Consider the following 19,049-nt stretch of genomic DNA (forward strand, 5'->3'; position numbering starts at 1 on the left):
AGAAAATAATTTTAAAAGATATATATTCCAGGATACATTTACAATTCAAATTCTTAAAAAAATAACACATTTTAATTGTGTTTCATCAGATTTCAAATAGTAATTTAAATACATTAATAATGTAATTATCAATAAGAAATAAAGAAATTGGGAGATCCCAGTTGATAGAAAGGAATATTCTGAACTGGCAAAAAAAGCTACTTTATGCTTTCATCATTAACCACTAATTTACATTAACCAGGTACAAAATATTTAATTTTTAAAGTTAGAGATTTTGATATATTCATTCTCCTTACAATTTTAGTGAAGACTCCTACTATTTACTTAATGTAAAACATATTTCTCTTTATGCGGCTGAAGTCTTTCGTTTTCATATTGATATCATTAAACAAAAGTCAATTTCTACATTTGAAAATTTTTACAAAGACAGAAAATATTGGTAAAAGACATGCTAAACAGCATTTGTCCTAAAAGGAGAACATGGGAAAAAGACTTAAGTATGTAGTTTGTTTAAAATACCTTGGTTATTTGAGGATATAGTAAGTTTGTTTCAGTATACAAGTAAATGTCCCAACAACATTTTTTTTCCCGCTCAAAAGCCTGTTGATATTTTTCCTATCTGAAAAGTGATGAAGAAAAGTCTTTTTAAGATTTTCCTATCCTCAGTATCCATTGCTTTTCCTTCTATAATGTAAAAATGATACATTCAACATTAATTCAATATTAATAAAGTATAGATATTTTATTCTCTGGTTATTTAATATCTTATTATATATTTAATATATATAATATTATATATTTAATATATAAGATATATATATAATATATAATATATATAATATTATATATTTAATATCTTATTATATATTTAATATATATAATATTATATATTTAATATATAAGATATACATATAATATATAATATATATAATATTATATATTTAATATCTTATATATTTAATATATATAATATATATAATATTATATATTTAATATATAAGATATTAAATAACCAGAGAATAAAATATCTATACTTTTATTTATCTCTCTATATAACTAATAATACCTTTTCCTAATCACAAATGAAATAACTGCTCAATACAAACTTTAAAAATACAGAATAAAAAAAATTCACTCATAATCCTACCACCCAGAAATAAAAGCTATGGTCCTGACAGTCTTTCTGACAAGTGTGTGTGCATGGAGGTGGGCCACATGAGTGGGGGAAATTCTCTGAGTACATACAGTGGCATAACATAGGTGATGTACTAAATATGTTTTGTGCCTTCTTTTTCACATTTGGTAATATAACATAAACATTTTATCATATCAATAAATTTAATTCTATAACATGACTTTTAATAGCTGCATACTATCTCACCATTTAGATATGTTAAAATTTATTTAACCACTCATCTGTTATTGGACAAATATCTTTGAGAGTTTCAGTAAAATAATTAGATGTAATGTGCTTTTAGAATACCAAAATCGGCTTTAGAATACAAAATGGTCAACTGTACTATGTATTATCTCAGTTCATATACCTGTTGACAAAGTTTTAAGAATGGTCAGAAATAGAGTATAAATTCTCAAAATTATATAGGATTGATAAATCGATAGTTTATTCCTGGTGTTAATTAACAGTCTGTATTTCTGGCTTCATTGGTTTCCTTACCATAGTGTTGAATGAATATTATGAATTTTTCCAATTAGAGATTTCATCTAGGAGAAGGATAAAGATCTGCTACACTGCAAGTTATTATGGATGCTTCAACACCAATGACCCATTCTGACAGTTAAACAAATTTCAGTGTAAAACTGTAGTCAAAAATATTTTCTGGACTTCACTTCTGTGTTTCATATGTTCTTTCATATATATTTACTTTTTGCCATATTGTATAGTTTTGTAATTTGACTTTTATTTCATCATTTTACTATTTCATATATTTCCTGGCATAGTGATATTATACCATATACTAAATATCCAGTCCTATGAATATACAAACAGTATAAACCATGGTGAATTTAGCCCAGAACCATGAAAACGAGCTCAGGAGAACTTAAATTAAAATCTATAGTCTAACATAATAATTATAAATTCTGAAGGATCTGCTTATTAACATATTCAAAATGATTAGTTAACACCATTGAAGAGGTTAATATTTTTCATTTTTTATTTTCTTAGATACATCCATCAATAAAACAAAATTTCATCCATTTGTGATCATTTTAAATGAGGACTAAATAAAAATATTTAAAATTAACTTGCATATATATCTTTCAAATCAATCACCAAAAAGTTTTGCCAAGTCTACTTTAATGACTCCAAAATAGAACTGGAGATCCATTTTGTTGTTTGAAAGGGTTATGCTCCTAAATAGGTTAAACATTTCCTAAGACAATATGTTTACACTATTAACCCAATTAATGTGTTCAGAAAATTATTTTTAAAATAGTATAAATGTAAATTATTATAAATTTGAAAGTTAGATGTTTGAATTAATAAAGCTTAACTAGCTATCTGTTGGTTAGGGGACAAAAAAGAGCCATTCATAAAAGAGTACAATTGTTTTAAAATATGCTTAGGTAAAGATTTTTAAATTCTTGAGGAAAAAGAGTCTGTATCATAACAATTACCATTAACTTTTTGATTTCTTTTTTAAAAAATCCGAAGCCATTATAAACTTGTTTTTAAAAAAATTTCAAACAATCTAGACTTACAGTTCTGCATCCCCACAACCCATCCATGTTTCTTCCTAAAAGTGTGTCTTTCACTTTGCCAGTCGCTACAGGTATGAAACCTAGTATAGTATCTTAAACACCGTAGGATGTCAACAATGTCAAATGGATGTAGCTCCAATAACTCCCCCAGTTAGTCATTACTAATATGGAATATATGAAGTCATAAAAATTCTAAAAACACACTTATACGAGAAATTCACATTTCCCTAATTTATATTTTCAGGAATCTCTTAGATCTGAGTAATATACAAAACTCTGAATGGGATATCTGAAACATCAAGAAGACTCCAATAAAAGATGTAACCTTCTGTCCTTTAAAAAGAAATTTAAAAGACTCAGACACCTATGTAAGTAGATCTGACTTAATATATACAGGTTTACCCACAGAGAAAATAAAATTCCCAAATGTTCAAACGCTTGGCATCTGTGCACTTCCCTTTCCTATTTAATGCAATGTTCCCGTGGCCCTATGTACTGAATGCAGATTCAGTCTGCAGGAGAAAACTCTTCCAGCTGCTAATAGGAGGGCTTCCAACACTGCTTCCTGCTTAAAGTCCTCCCCTGGGGGTGAATGTGGGGGTGCTGGCACTCCTTGCTGCGCACTTGAACCAGAGAACACTAGCAAACTGGGACACTTCAAAGACACTGCATAATTTCAGTAAGAGTCAGTAAGGAGAAGCAGACTCTGTTGCTATCAAATGTATTAGCCCAACTTTCTTCCATTTCTGGTCAGGAAAAAAGTGGAAATAAAGAAAGGAAAAGAATTTATTTTGATAACAGGTTTACTTTAGATGTGGGAAAATGCTGAAGTATACAAATGACAGAATTAAAGTGACAAAACAATGATCTTGATATAAATATTCCATATAATTAAGCATTTAATTTATTTTTGTGTTATATATGTGCATGTTGTCTATACCCTAAAACTAAACTGTAAACTCCTTGAAAATTAAAAATTGTTCTTTATTTGCTTTAGCAAATAAATATTTATGATATTGCTTAAAAAATATCTGAGGACAAAAGTTTATGAAATCTCAGAGCTTTTGTAGGTAAAAAAAATCGGAAGATCTATTGTTAATAATTGTTATTGTTAATAATTTGTTAATTTATTTATTAATAGATCTAAACCTTCTAGAAGCAGCTAATTATATGCCTAATATGCCAACATAATTGGGCAAAATTGATATGAATGTTACAGCCATGATATTGAAAATATGTAAAACTAAAAAATTATGTTCATAGAAAATTTTATTGCCATCCTTTAAATGAGAGTATAATTAACCAAAATTATGCGTATTTAAAACTTAGTTTCAAAGTACATGGTAGACTCCGCGGGTCAGCAAACTTTTTTCTGTAAAGATCCAGATAGTAAATACTTTAGGGTTGCAGGCCATATATGGTCTCTATCATGACTGCTCAAATCTTCTATTGCAGTATAAAAAAAGCCAAAGACAATACATAGATGAATTGAGTGTGGCTGTGTTCTGATAAAACTTTATTTACAAAAACAGTCAGCCAACTTATGGGGCATAGTTTGCCAACACCTGAAGTAGATTATATATTACTAGAAGCAGCATTAACTGGAGTAGAGAAGGGATAAAGGTAAATATTTGTGACATTTTCAAGACCTTTATTGATTCTTTAAAAAGCACAACAACAACAACAACAAAAACTTTAGCACATAAATCTTACCTGGTTAGGTATCCTCAATGGGGGCCTTGGACCTCCAGGGTACCGAGGTGACATAAAAGGCTATTAAAATAAAACAAACAAATAAACAAAACAAAACAAAACAAAAACGGCACAATGTAAAATACACTGAAAATAAACTGCTTTAAATTTTTTTAGAATTATACAAAACATAAATCAATTTACTGTCTGCTTTCAGTCAACTAATTGCTTTTAAGAAAAGTCACTGCTAAATTTTATTTTTTGTAGACTATCTGGAAAATTTTCCAAAGAAAAAGTAAAAACATCAAAGATGACTAAAGTAACTATAGCAATTTATTTAAAATGTTGAATTATTTTTAAGAGAATAATGCCTAATTGGCAAAAAGGATTAAGAAATTTAGGCAATTGAATCTCCGTGCTAAGACTTCAGGAACAGCCTTACTGGCTACATCATTAACAAATTGGGTCTTGAGTATATACTTTTGGCCGATTTATCAGCTTTGGTTATCAATTTCCTTCAATAATTTTAAAGTTCACAAATTTCTTCACCTTTTCTTTTGTAGCTCTGTTTAAAATGGTAAAGAAATTTCTTTTCCAAGAGTTACTGTGGCTAAAGAAGTTTGGTTTTCCTTGAATGAGGGTTTGGTGTGATTCAAAACTGATTATAAATTTTAAAGATGTAATTTCTTTGCATAGTTTGAGCCTAACTGTTTATGATGTGTGTACTTTCAACAAAAGAAAAAATGGTCTTATATTAAAACTCAATTCAATTTATCTTATTAATGAATCAGAAACTAAGATATGTTGACTCAAAAAATAACTATTTGAAGAATATCCTAAAAATATCATTTTAGTGATAGTCCAAGGTTGAACAGAAGAATATTTTTGATCACTCAGATTTAGGCATCAAATTTTTTGAAGTTATTCCTAAAATCATTCAAAATTCCATTTTTATTTTTTTCTATAAGCTATATTAAAATAATATAATTTTGTTTAATTACTTCATGATACATAATTCACTTAAATGCAAGATTATTCCTTTCATGAAACATAAGCGAATTATTAACTCAAAAAAGTTGAATGTTATAAAGTAAAATATTAAGAATAAATGTAAATAAAGAATCAATTTAACTAAGGTTTGGGCAAGCCAAATCTATAATACTTTACATAATTAAATTCCACATTTATAATGTATTTTCTACAAATATTTTTTAGAAATTAGGCCTATAGTTCATAGCTACATATATTTTCTAGGGCTATTTTAAAAGCAGCATCTGAAAAATAAAATCCAAGGTCTGGACAAACCAACAAGAGGAACTTTAGAATTAAGCAAGCAATATGGCTTTCTGCTCACTGTAGTATTATGTGTTAATGTATTCCCAGGAGATCATTTTAAATGAACAGAAACAGCGGATCATTCAGGTAATATTGTCACCTCCAGCTGATATAACTTAAGTGGATTTTCCAAGCTTAACATTTAAAAAATGCTTAGTTTACACAAACCTGATCAAAGTCATCTCTTTTATCATTTCTGAAACTCCAAACTGGATTAATTAGTTTAATATACTATCAACTAGTATATCCCAATATTCACACTTCCTCTGCTATTTTCCTAATCACCTAATTTCATTTCTGCAACTGTCTATTTAAATTCTGGACTCACTTAAAAATGTTTAATAATTAAATATTGTGTCATTGGTTTTAGAATGGTTGCCTTTCTTTCACAAAGTAATGTTTTATGACATATTCACTAATCCAAAGTGTAATTTCGATTTAGTTTTTGAAACATGGGGAAAAAAGAGGTTACTAATAATTCTTATTTATAATAAATTCATTTTGAAATGAAATACAAGGTAGAAATTATGTTAAAAATATTACTAAATACCAAATACTGAGATAAACATTGAGATGTGCCTTATTTGAAACAGAGCATTTGAGCTTTGCATGTTCATCTGAATGTAAAGTGATGCTATAGAATTAGTGTAATGAACTATTTGAAAAGAGAAATTTTTTCTGCAATCAATGGCATTGTGAGTAAATATGTTTTAATGGGATTGTCATCATACTCTCTTATCTGACTGTGAGGCTTCATCAAGGGACTGCTGAGAGGAAGAAGCAGTGCGCATAACAGCTGGGACCCTGCAGGTCCTGACAGAATAAGATTGGGAGAGAGACAGAATCTCTCTTTAGCTATCTCCTCTTGTATGTCCTCCTCCAAGAAGTTCAAATTTGTGTTTTTTTGGCAAAAAAGAAAAGAAAAGAAAAGAAAAGAAAAGAAAAATCACTTACTAATTCTAATCTGTATCTACATAATTAAAGCAAAAAAGTGACAAAAATCTGGTTAATTTAGACAAAAATCTACTACTTTTATCTAAAATATAAAGATTGCTATGAGTAAAGCATTTTCAATATCAAATTTGTGCTGTTATAACATAAGCTCATAATATCCAGGTTGATCCTTACCTTACGCCATGTGGTTAACCACATAGGTCCTTGACTGCCTACTTGTTGAGGTACAGATACAGCAACAGAACCCAAGAGTTTGTAATATTAGCAACTGAGAATATTCTGTACAAATATTTGTACTTCACTATTCAGAAGTCAATTTGCTCTCAAATGTAATTTAAGATATTAAAACAAATTTAAATTCTTTTATGGTAAATTACTAATCTAGGAGATTACCTACTAATACTATAAAAGTACATCTATTGACAGACATGTGAATATTCTGCATTAATAACCTCGGAAGAACAGGTTCTCCAAGACTCCTTGACTATGAAATGTTCTTATACGTTATATTTGGGGCAAAAAAAAATATTTTTTAATAGTTTGGGCATCACAATATTTGCCTGAAGGTATCACGATGGTGAATCAATATATTAACTGGAAAAACCCTTTCCTGGAAAAAGATATTTAAGTGTGTGCAAAAAACATTTGACTGGGAGTCAAAAACCTAGATTCTATAGGCCTTTTGCACCACCAATAATCAGCAAAGGGGCCCTGAGCAAATAACCTTTCAGGGATTTAGTTATCTTAACCTTAAAGTGAGGAAGTTAGACTAGATGTTCTCTAATGTCTCCTAGGAAAATCAATAAAATAAAACCCTATGATTCTGTGTTAATTATTCCCAGCATTACCTTTAAGTATAAATATTAGTATATTATAAATATCTATAAGTATTTGAAATGTGTGGGGTAGGGGGTGAGGATATAAGCACATGATCCTAAGGCACACACCATCTTTATCAATGAGTTGGAGAAACTTATTTCTATGCTTTCCAGAGAAAAAAAGAAAACCTAATTAAAGGAAAAAATACACCAACAATTATGTTCTGTTCAGATCAAAAGGCAATTGGGAGAATAAAAAAGCTGTACTTATTGATTAAAAGGTATGCTAGAGAGCCAGTCCTTCATTCAACAAATATTTATTAAACACCTACAATGGCATTGTTCTAGTGGTTGGACATATCAGTGAATAAGGCCGATAAAGATCACTACCCTCTGCTTAGGGTTTTTCAAGGATCGCAGTCTGGTAATAAATAGGAGGAATAATTTTCTAGAAAAAACTGTTTTCTACTATCAGTCCACTAATCTGGAACAAATATAATGTTCTCTTCACCAAATGGCAAGTATCAATGAAAACCCAAAGAAAATAATATTTCAATCTGGTGCCTTCCCTCAAAAGTCATATTATATCATCCTTATTAGAGCATGTAGTGCTATGAATGACTGAAAATCAAGGTTATGTTATTAAAAAAGTTTTCAAAATTAGACAAAACTCATGGAGTAAGATTATAAGTTGAGTAACACAGTTGGCGCTGTTACATATGGAAAGTACATTTATAGACATAAATTCTTGTTTCTATATGTTTCAGTTGTCTGCCCAGAATGAATGGGATAACCCAAAGTGAAAGGAATAAATATACATACAAAGCCAGAAAATCAATAAATATTTGCTCACTAAAGGAAAGAAAGAAAAAAAAAAAACTCACAGAAATACAAATCAAGTATTCAGCTCATTTCCTCCAAGTAGTCTTTTAGAGAAATGATCATACCATTTAGAATCATATTTTATTTCAGTATAAATTTCATTCAATTTTAAAAGATTGTTATTTTCCATTATATCAAGAATTATTCATGGAATTTTAAACTTCCGCTTTGCCTAATTTCTCTTTTCTAAAGAGAGATTTTTCTTTTTTCTTTGCCCTTTCTGTTAGTGGAAAGTAGCAGTCTCCCTCTTTTTATTTGGTCTTTCATAAACCCCTTAACGATTTATCTCAATTCCCTAAGAATTATAAGCAACCCGCTCTCTTTCCTCACTCTAGTTGAAAGTGGATTGCTCAGTCCAATTCTTTCTCTCTGAAGATTACAACTCCTTCCCCCCAATGGTAAATTTTCAGTACTGGTAAATTGTTTTAGAAATAATTTATCAGTACTCAAATTATAGGTGATTAAAACCATTTTAAGCACAACTTCTAATAGCTACAAGATCAAAGTGCGCATAAATGATTTTGCTCATTTTTTTTTTGCTTAAAACATTGCTCAAATGTTATTAACTTTGTTAATATTTTCTAACAATAATAGTTTCTTAAAAACCTACAAATATGACTTATCAACATCAGAATATTTTCTACTTGAGATTACTCTGTATTCTCTCTCATTCAAGTAAGTTTCTATCAATCCTCCAAGAGCCAGTTTAAATGTCATTTCCTCTTTAAAGAACCCCTCTAGGCTCCTTTCCTTCTACTTTCAAACCATTATCATAGAGGATTTACTGCACTGCAGTATAATGTGTGCCTTGATAGGTAGAAAACCCACTTCAGAGGAAAGAACACAAAACTGTCCCAGAGCAAGTAATTACCTTCCTGTGAGGCTTCAAAATGTAATAAATCCATAAAGTAAAACTGGTATTTATTAGAATCATTTAAATTGATGTAGCAATGTATAAATCAGCTTATATCTTATGTTAAATATTTCGACGTGGCTTTAGAAACTCTTTAAATTTAATCTTTAAGAACAAATTGATAAGAAAATTTTAAATCATTAAAAATAAAAGTTTCTTTAAAATGCCAAACATCTAAGTATTTTCTGTATACTATATTTTATTTTGCGAGCATAATTTAGAATGGATCAATAATGAAGAGAAGGATAACACTAACTTCTTTAGAGTGGACAATTGAAGCAATTAGTTTATACTTCTAATTGAGAAGTCTGAGGTATATTCTAGAATATATAATTATACAGGACTTATGTAATTCAAAGTAACTTTGAACTTTTTTGAGGACAAAATTATTCATGTGAAATTTGCTTCTATTTTTGAAAAAATATTTTTCTAAGTGACTGAAATACTACACAATTACCAAGTCTAAGTAAACATGAACTTACAAAAACAATTTAGCAAATGAACACTCCCTTAAAAAATGACTTACTTCCCCAAATCACTTGAAGTTTTATAAGTTCTGTATTGTACGATTATAGTAAAATGACTTACAAAATTTTATTTGAATATACTTTTTGACATATTTTTAGACTAGAAAGTTTATCTTTTTAGAGTTTACTAGTTCAACCTCCTTATTTTATGTAAAACAAAAGCAAATACCAAATTTCTTAATTACCATTTTACTTTTCTTACTGCTGCAATGTCCTACTACAGTAATATATTTATAGAATAAAGGCAGGTATGCATATTTCATTCTCATGACCAACTGACCATAAATAAATTGTCTGCCTAGGCACCTCCTCCTATGCCACCCAGCAGCTGTGCAACCATTCACTTAAAGAATTCTTTACCCTTCCTACCACTCAACCATGAAAAGCTGAAAAGGCAGTAGCATTTCATGTAAGCAAGTTAATTTGCTTTAAAAACACTAATTAGCATGTTATCTTGATTCACCGGAATAAAAGAAATGTGACAACTGAAATAAAAATAAATTTCATAAGCTTTATCTCTCTTTTCTTGAATTTTTGGTGGAGTTTTGATAATATATGTAGTCATTAGTCTATTTACTTGTGTTTTTAATGTCAAATGCCAACAGGGAATTGTAGAAGTGTGGAGAATGGTGGTAAATAGATGTGGTATTATTAGAAGAGAAACTTCATTATAATTAAACTGTTCATTATAACGTGATAACTTTATAATGAGGTTCATGAGAAAGTGAAAGAAGCATATTCTGAGAGAGAGTATACAGAGTAGCATTAGATAAATATTTGGTTGGTTCTGTAGCTGGCTCAGTGACTGAGTGAATGAACAAGAGTGATGAAAAACTCTCAGAACCAGCAAAAGATATAATAAAGCTTGGTTCTCTCGTATAAAATCTCACCCGACCAATTTATTGTTGAAATACTGTCTTGGTAAAATTAGGTAGTATCTATTAATATTGTGAAGACTAAGCCACAGTATTGGCATGGTATATCTGGTTTTCTAATGAGAAAATGCTTATAAAATATGTATAGAGGGGGAAATTCTACTTGGTTGAATAGGATAAATTATATCTTCCAGAGGACCTAATAAAAGTAGGCAATGAACAAAGTGTTGGAGACCCCAAAAAGATACTGAATTATAATTAAAATATCCATATCAACAACATATAAGAGAACTTACAATTCAGATGATAATAAGGCCTTTTATCCTCTTCTACTGCTTTCAGGTTTCTCTTACTATTCCTGGGGTGTCAGAGTTAAAAATAATAATTCTTAGGCAATTTTATAGAGTAGTAGTATTTAGTAACCACTCTTTGTTATAAAAGAATGTCAGGTTAATTTATGCATGATTTGGCAAAGAAACTGTGGTAACTTACTGATCTTTTTCTGAAGCACAGACCAGCCATGAAAAATGCTAACAATTCCATACAGTGTCTCATCTCTCAGTTGTTTGTTTCATAAAGTGCCGTGTTTATACATGGGAGACTAGTTGTTTTGGATTGAAATATATTCGAAAAGCTATAATTCTTAGGTTTCAGAAACAACATATTACAGCTGAAGGTGAGCAAATTTTGCCACTTCAAAATATGCCTCTTTGGGATATTGATTATTTGAAGCTGGTTATTTATAAGAAACCAAAGACTCAGGAAGAACCTTTGACCTTCTCCCTAACTACCTAAAAAAATTAGATAGAGGATCTGCTCCGGGAAGGGAACTATCATCGGTAATCATAGTTTAATATGAACTAGCGTGTGGCAGACAGAGAAGAACCTAGCAAGGCCCCTTTGATCATCAAAGTTCTCTCTGTGTCCCAGTGTTAAAGATGGCCCAGCAAACATTTGTTACCAAATATTTGCTTTTGTATCTCCATGTGAATTGCCTTCCTCCACTTTGAAGTCTCAAACCTCTACCTATCCCACCCTTTATCCTTAGCTCAAGATGACATACAAGCCTCAAGTGCCTGATTTGTCTCTGGGTTGCATATTCTTATGAAAATTCCCCTTGTGTAGAAAATTTGGTTATTTTTACCTGTTAATGTGTCTCATGTCAATTTGATTATTAGACCAGCCAGAACTAACAGGAAAAAGAGGGGACATTTTCCCTTCCTCCACAAAACTTACATATTTTCTTTCCATTAATAAAAGGTTCAGCATTTGAGTAAGAACATGAAACATTCTGCTTTCTTAATCAAATTGTCTTTAGCACATAACCATCTTCAGTCCAAAAACCTGTTACAAAATGATTATTTGCCAAAAAGTAATCTGCTTCCACCAACATTTAGGCAAAATCACAAAAGTAAAAAGTGATGTACAGCCTGAAAAAAATGTGAGTTATCTTTAAGTAATTATATTAATTACATAAAGATCAAATATCTACCTTACTTGGTTCTATATAGGCATGGCTTTAGACAGACTTAATCTTTGTTTTGATATTTTTGATGTACTATTTTAAGCAGACAAAGGGAAGACACACTCTCTGACCAAAAAAAAAAAAATTATTCTAGACTCTTTCAAGGGAAAAACTTCTCCCAAACATAATTTTAGAAAATGACAAATATGGCAAGTTTTGATTATTTATTTACAGTCCTAGAAAGATAACAGACATATTCATTGTAAGATTTAACCAAAAGCATAAACATTCTTTTAAAAACTAAATATTACTTTTTACTTATTCTGCATCCAGTTTTTAGTTAATTTATTCCCTTTACTGTACATGACTTTCCTATATAGATTTCTATTCTCAATTTTGCTATTCTATATTTCACTTGGAAAAAATATCTTTTTCTCTTAAATGTTTTGAGTTTCTTATAGTCATGTGCTACTGAGAATATTACTTTGAAAAATCATTACAAAATATTGTGACTTCAGCATTTCATTTTAGCCATGTTATATATAATAACATTCACATATATTTATATTTATAATTCTATGAAATGCTTCATGAGTTTTCTTCATGAGTTTTTTTTTGTAGAAAAGTAATGAAGCATAAATTATACATCAAATGAATTTCGCCAAAGTTACTTTACAATTCACATATTTTAATTGGTTTAGTTTCTTTTCCGTTTTTCATGAAAATCTCCATCAGACATTACTGACACCCCAGTGGATAAGACACTCTTGATTAACACATTTTAATTCCAACTAGTATTAAACTAATTTAGCTCACAAAATGACATACTTGTGCTGGCATATTTTGCTAATAAGCATAAATATGGCGTTTATCTTTCATACATCTTAGATATTCCATCATCATCAACACTTAATTAAAATAACTCATAAAAAAATAATGTAAAGTATTAACAGACCCAGTTTCCTAGAAGTTATTTTGGCAAGGCTAATCTAATCCAGCACACACCTATAAGCAGGTTGATTCTTTTAACATGAATTTAGTGTAAGCATCAAAATTGCTCACTTACATTATGGGCCTTTTCAAGAAGATTCTATTTCTTAATTCTTCATTACCATTTATTAGAAATAGGTGAGTGGCAATGGACTTGTGGATTGTGAATGGGTACTATCCTGGCTGCTGGTCTAATAGAAAGTAAAAGTTTGAATAATATAAAAAAACTAATAATTTTACTTAGATCAATTTACATTCACAAATACAGACAAACAGATTTTTTTTTTTTTTGGTGTCTGTAAGACATGTAGCTGGAATCCTACATAAGCTGATTCTGGCTCTGTGCTGCCTTCCACCTCTTACTGAAGTTACAAGGACAAACTAACCTACATTAAGGTATTAAAACACAATGGGTATGAAAATAAATATTGAAATTTATGTTAGGATATATTATCAGCTGACTCAACCAAAAAAGAAGCTAAAACAATAATTTTTATAAGCTACTCTTAATTTTTCATTAATGAATGTAAAAGTTTTCCCTCCTTTTTTTGTGTCTCCTATTTTATATTCATACTTCCATATAAACTGGTTCCAGATTAGAGCTGGACATGTGAGACAGGTACTTTAATTTACCTAAATGTACCATTGCAAAAAAAAAAAAAAAAAAAAAGGAAAAGAAAAGAAAAAAAAGCTACTTTTCTGACCCTTCAAATATCTTCATGTGCTAGGAAAGTTTCTACTGGTGGACTGTATACATTTTTACTTTCTTTAGAAATGAAATGATACTCTCATATTTGCTTAGCCATTTACCTGTAACCATTAAGTCTATACTTAAAATTACTAAACTCCATGTCTAAAGTATATAAAATTTGTGCTGTTTCTACAGCACAAATTTTTACATAAATTATTAATGCACCAAAGTCTTTTGAAACTAGAGCTTACTAATTTGACTAATGCTAAAAAGTATAAAAATCAGCAAGATGAGAGAATTCAAATTGCATAAACTGAGGTTATTTCTCTATCTCTAATTTAAAATATGTATTTTGGAAAAACACGTCTCAAATAGACACATGTACAAAATAAAATTTATAAGAAATTCGGGTGGAAAAATACTTATAGATGTCTCAGGTATTTGTAATCTCAGAGACAGAAAACAGATAGTATTTACATTTGCAGGCATTCTAAGGAAATAATTCTATTTCGTTCTCTTGATAAACATCCTACTATGCACAAAGGCTATCTGATTACTCTATTCCCTGGCATTATAACTTTTACTCAAGACTATACCTGATTCCTGGGTACAATGGAGGATACCTGGCAATAGCCTATACCTACTCTCTTGCCACAGGTGCCGTCAGAGCTATTTTCTTTGTCCCTTGGCAGGGATGGACAGTTTATAATAGCCAACACTTCACTCCCAGAAGCATTTCTTTGATCTCCTTCCCTTCTCCCTCCAGCTACTGCTTCATTTTTCTTTCTCTTTAAAGCAGGGGTCCCCAAACCCCTGGCCACAGACCAGTACCAGTCTTGGCCTGTTAGGAACAGGCCTGCATAGCAGGAGGTGAGTGGCAGGCTAGCAAAAGAAGTTTCACCTGTATTTGCAGCCATTCCCCAGGGCTAACATCACTACCTCAGCTCCACCTCCATCATTAGGTATGATATTCTCATAGGAGCACCGGTGCCAAAAAGACTGGGGGTCGCTGCTTTAGAGCAAAACTCTGAAAGAGTTGGACATACTCGTTAACTTCAATTTTTTTCTTCCTGGGTTAACCCGAACCCACTTTTATGAGGTTTTCACCCCCACTGCTCCACTGAAACTGCTTTATCAAGGCTGCCAATAACTTTCTCGTTAGATCCAATGGTTAGTTGTCAGTCCTCAACCAGTTTGAACCATCAGCAGCACTTGAAACAGCTGATCATTTCTCTTCTCAAAATATTTTCTTCATTTGGTTTCCAAGATACCACATTGCCTGTTTTTTTTCCTATCTCGTGGGCTGCTCCTTCTCATTCTTCTTTGTTGGTTTCTCCTCATCTCCCTGACTTCTTAATGTTAAGAGTGCCCTGGGATCCTTACAGAGGTTCTTGTTTCTATCTATACTATCTTGGTGATGTCGTCCAGGCTCAGAGCTTTAAATATTATCAACATGCTAACGACTCCCAAAATTATAGCTTTAGGAGCCCAAGCCATTACCATAAAACTCCAGATTCTGAAAACTTTTTCCCTATTCAACATCTTGTGAATATCTAATAACCATTTTAATCTTAAGTTTAAAACTAAGCTTCTGATACTGCCCCTCATACTGCCTCTTAAAGTTTTACCTACATCAGTAAATGTCAACTCCATTCTTCCAGTTGAACAGGCCAAAAGCCTTGCAGTCACCCTTGATTTATCTTTTTCTCCTACAACACATATCCAAACCACCGCCAAAATCTGTTGGCTCCAGCTTCATAATATATCTAGAACTGAATCATTCCTTACCACTTCTACTATCACGTTAGCCCAAGCCATAATAATCTCTGGTCAAAATTTCACAATGACATCCAAACTGTTCTCTGTTTCCACCTTTCCCTCCTCCAGACCAATCTAAACACAGCAGCCAGAACGACCCTGTTAAAACCCTCTACTCTGAGTAAAACCCCAAATCCCTACAATGATGTACAAAGTTCTACTTGATATGGCTTCCTGTTACCTATGACCTCATATCTAACTATTGTCCCCAGCTGATACTCCATTTGAGCTACCCAGACCTTCTCGTCCCTTGAAAAACCCAATCATGCTTTGAACGTTATGCTTTCTTGTCCCAGATGTGGTTGTTCCCTCATTTCTTTCAGTCTTTACTCAAATGACATTTTGATGAGTCCTTCTCTGGCCACTCTACACAAAACTTCTGCAATGCTACCTACTCTCCTTTTCTGTTTCATTTTTTTCCCAGCCCTTAGCACTATCTAACATATCATATGTTTTGTTTGTTGACTGTCTCCTTTAGTAAGCTCTAAGTTCCATACAAGCTAGGATTTCTATTTAGCTTGTTTACTGCAGTACTAACTCAGTATGTGGGGGTGGGGACGGCATTAAATACATATTTGTTGCTGATTGTTGTCAGCAATCTTAGCCCGCGGTTCTCAAATTTTAGTTTGTAAGATTCATCTGTTAAAAAGAAAACATGCAACAAAACACAAAGAATTTCTAGCCCCACACCCCCAACTCCTGAAAATCTGAATACACTAGGACGGGGTGATTCCCAGGACTCTCATGTCAGTAGTGCACGGAACACATGTGGAGAAACATTGCCCTCGGTCTACCTTTTGGATCTCTTACAGGCTACCTAGTGGTAACCTTGTTCATATAGAACAGGAGGAGGCAAATTATGGCTCACGGGCTAAATCTGGACCACTAATTATTTTTATAAATAAAGTTTTACTGGAATAGCCATGTCCATTAGTTTACACAGTGTCTATAGCTGCTTTTACACTGCAGCAACAGATTTGAGGAGTTGTGACTTTAACACCTTCAAAGCCTAAAATATTTACTCTCTGGCTTTTCACAGGAAAAGTTTGTCAATTTCTGATATAAACTATAAGATAAATTATTCCCGAATACCACCAAGTGATAAGCCATTTAAAAAATGTTCTTTATTAAATTTATTGGAGTGATATTGCCTAATAAAATTATATAGGTTTCAAGTATACAGTTCTATAATACGTCATCTATATATTGCACTGTGTGTTCACCACCCCAAATCAAATCTCTTTCCGTCATCACATATTTGACTCCTTTTCCCCTTTACTGAAGGCATCCTAACATATACTTAAGACAAATTTGTCCCATTTGTATGAGGAATTTGTAATATTCCTTTTCTTTAATTTCCCAAAGAATGGTGACCATTTTTATTTTTGTAATCAACATTAAATAAAAAATTAAAACTGTGTTATAAATAGCCTTTGCATAGTTGCAATTTGCTATGCATATTTTTCCCCAAGGGGCTTTAATAAAAACTGCAGCACTCTGGAAAGAATTTTCAATAAGATTTTTTCAAATGAAAAACTGTAATTCAAAATTATTTTAAAAAATAGATAAGCTCTTATCACAGATATAATTTTAAAATGTGGTATTTTATTGTTTCATATTAAATATCTTGACACCTTTAGTTTATAGAAACAGCATGAAAGTAAAAAGAAAACCAACACTGGTCTAGGATGGCCAAGCTAACTTTTTTCTAAATACTCATTTTAACAAACAAAAACAAAAAAAAGAGAGAGAGAGAGAGAAGAGTTTCTAAGAGGAAACTATTTCATTCCATTCTAACTAGAAAACCAGTGTAAAGACTCTGAAGCCCTGACACTACCTTCTTCGCGCTCTGTCCATCTCGTTACCGCTGTAAGGTCTTTAAGAGTTTGAAACTGCAATTTTTAAAAAAGCTCACTTACTCAAGCTGAGCAGTTTTAATTTGTTCTAATAGTTGAGGCCAGAAAAACTATTACCATGACTGCGTGAAAGCATTATCAAAGCCAGCAGCTGTCGGGCACCTTCATTTTTCAGGCTGCTTTTATCTTATACTAGAGGAAGGCCTGTTCTATTTTTAATATTTAGAATCTGTCTTTAAAGATTCAAAATTACATTTTTAAGAAAATTAAACTTAATTTTCATTTCTTGAACTCTGATAAATAAGCAACTTTCCCTACCTCCATTCTCTAAACTTTGGTGTATTTAGTTGAGAAATACTATTTTAATGTTCGAGTTTTTAAACTATTCATTATTGATAATGTCAGACGAGGTAGTCTAGTAAGACAATTCTACTTGAGATTTTTAGGACCTACTTAGTCAAACTAAGAAAGATATACTAACGAATCTTTTAGTTCATCATCAGAGATTAAAAATGGTATCTGCAACTTCTGGAGAGAGGGAAAGGGAGTTTCTTCTGGTTTAGAGTATTTCCTACAACTAATTTCTGAAACAGCCATGGTCAGAAAGGATAAAAAGAAAAGAAACCATCGGGAGTCAAGACAATATGAAGATTAATAACAGAAAGGATGAGAAGACATATAAACTAACTACATGTATGTATAAATAATAGGGTAAAACAGGTAATACTGATAATAAAAGTTGCTCTCTGAAAGTCTGAATAACAGCAGAGCAGAGTATACTGAGTTAGGAATTACGTCAAAATGTAGGATTTATTTCCAGATAAATAAGTTAAATAAATATCTACCTCCAGAAATATTTAACCTGGCCTTGCAAAACATTTCTTCTTGTTCTTCCTTTTCAGTTTCAAATGTTAGATTAAATAACTATTTTTCTCATTTTTGATTCTTTTTCTTTCAAAATATCGAGAATATTTAATACCCTGAGCTTTGCTTTCATCTTCATTGCTTTATGGAAGTCATTTATATTGAACTTTTTCTAGTCAATAACACCATGAAGAAAAGTGGAGACTTCTGTTTCTTTCCCTCCCTCCCTCCCTCCCTCCCTTCCTTCCTTCCTTCCATCCTTCCTTCCTTTCCTTCTTTCCTTTTGTCCTTATTGTGTTATTACTATGTCAAAGCATTAGGTCAGCTTGCTACAGTGCAGTCTTACTAAAAATAGAACCTCTGAAAAATACACCCTGAACAAGTAGAGACATCCGCAAACCACCACTAGATGGCAAAGCAGCTTTAGCATTACCGACACTAAGCCTGGAAACAAAGTGTGGCTTGTAAACCTGCTGCAACATATTTTCTACCACATCAGAGTCGTGATCAATTTCAGATTTTAAAATATAAATGACCACCCTAGTCTGAAACTAAATTACTTGGTATACTTTGTCTTCAACAAGTATTTATAATCTTATTCATGTCAAAGTCTGAAATTTACAACCTAACATCAATATATTTTTAGTT

General features: G+C 31.4%; 1 protein-coding gene across 6 annotated transcripts in view; it reads right to left on the bottom strand.

Moving 5' to 3' along the window:
• Positions 1-19,049, bottom strand: part of SSBP2 (single stranded DNA binding protein 2) — a 245,763-nt gene that overhangs the window by 49,953 nt on the left and 176,761 nt on the right. For all 6 annotated transcript variants that reach the window (XM_039874974.1, XM_039874972.1, XM_039874971.1 and 3 more), the window contains one exon: positions 4,435-4,494. In XM_039874974.1, the coding sequence (XP_039730908.1) occupies positions 4,435-4,494 (60 nt within the window). The remainder of the gene's footprint in view (positions 1-4,434; positions 4,495-19,049) is intronic.

This window comes from Pteropus medius, unplaced genomic scaffold (genome assembly GCF_902729225.1).
Source record: "Pteropus medius unplaced genomic scaffold, Ma_sr-lr_union100, whole genome shotgun sequence".
In the NCBI taxonomy this organism is placed as follows: Eukaryota; Metazoa; Chordata; class Mammalia; order Chiroptera; family Pteropodidae; genus Pteropus; species Pteropus medius.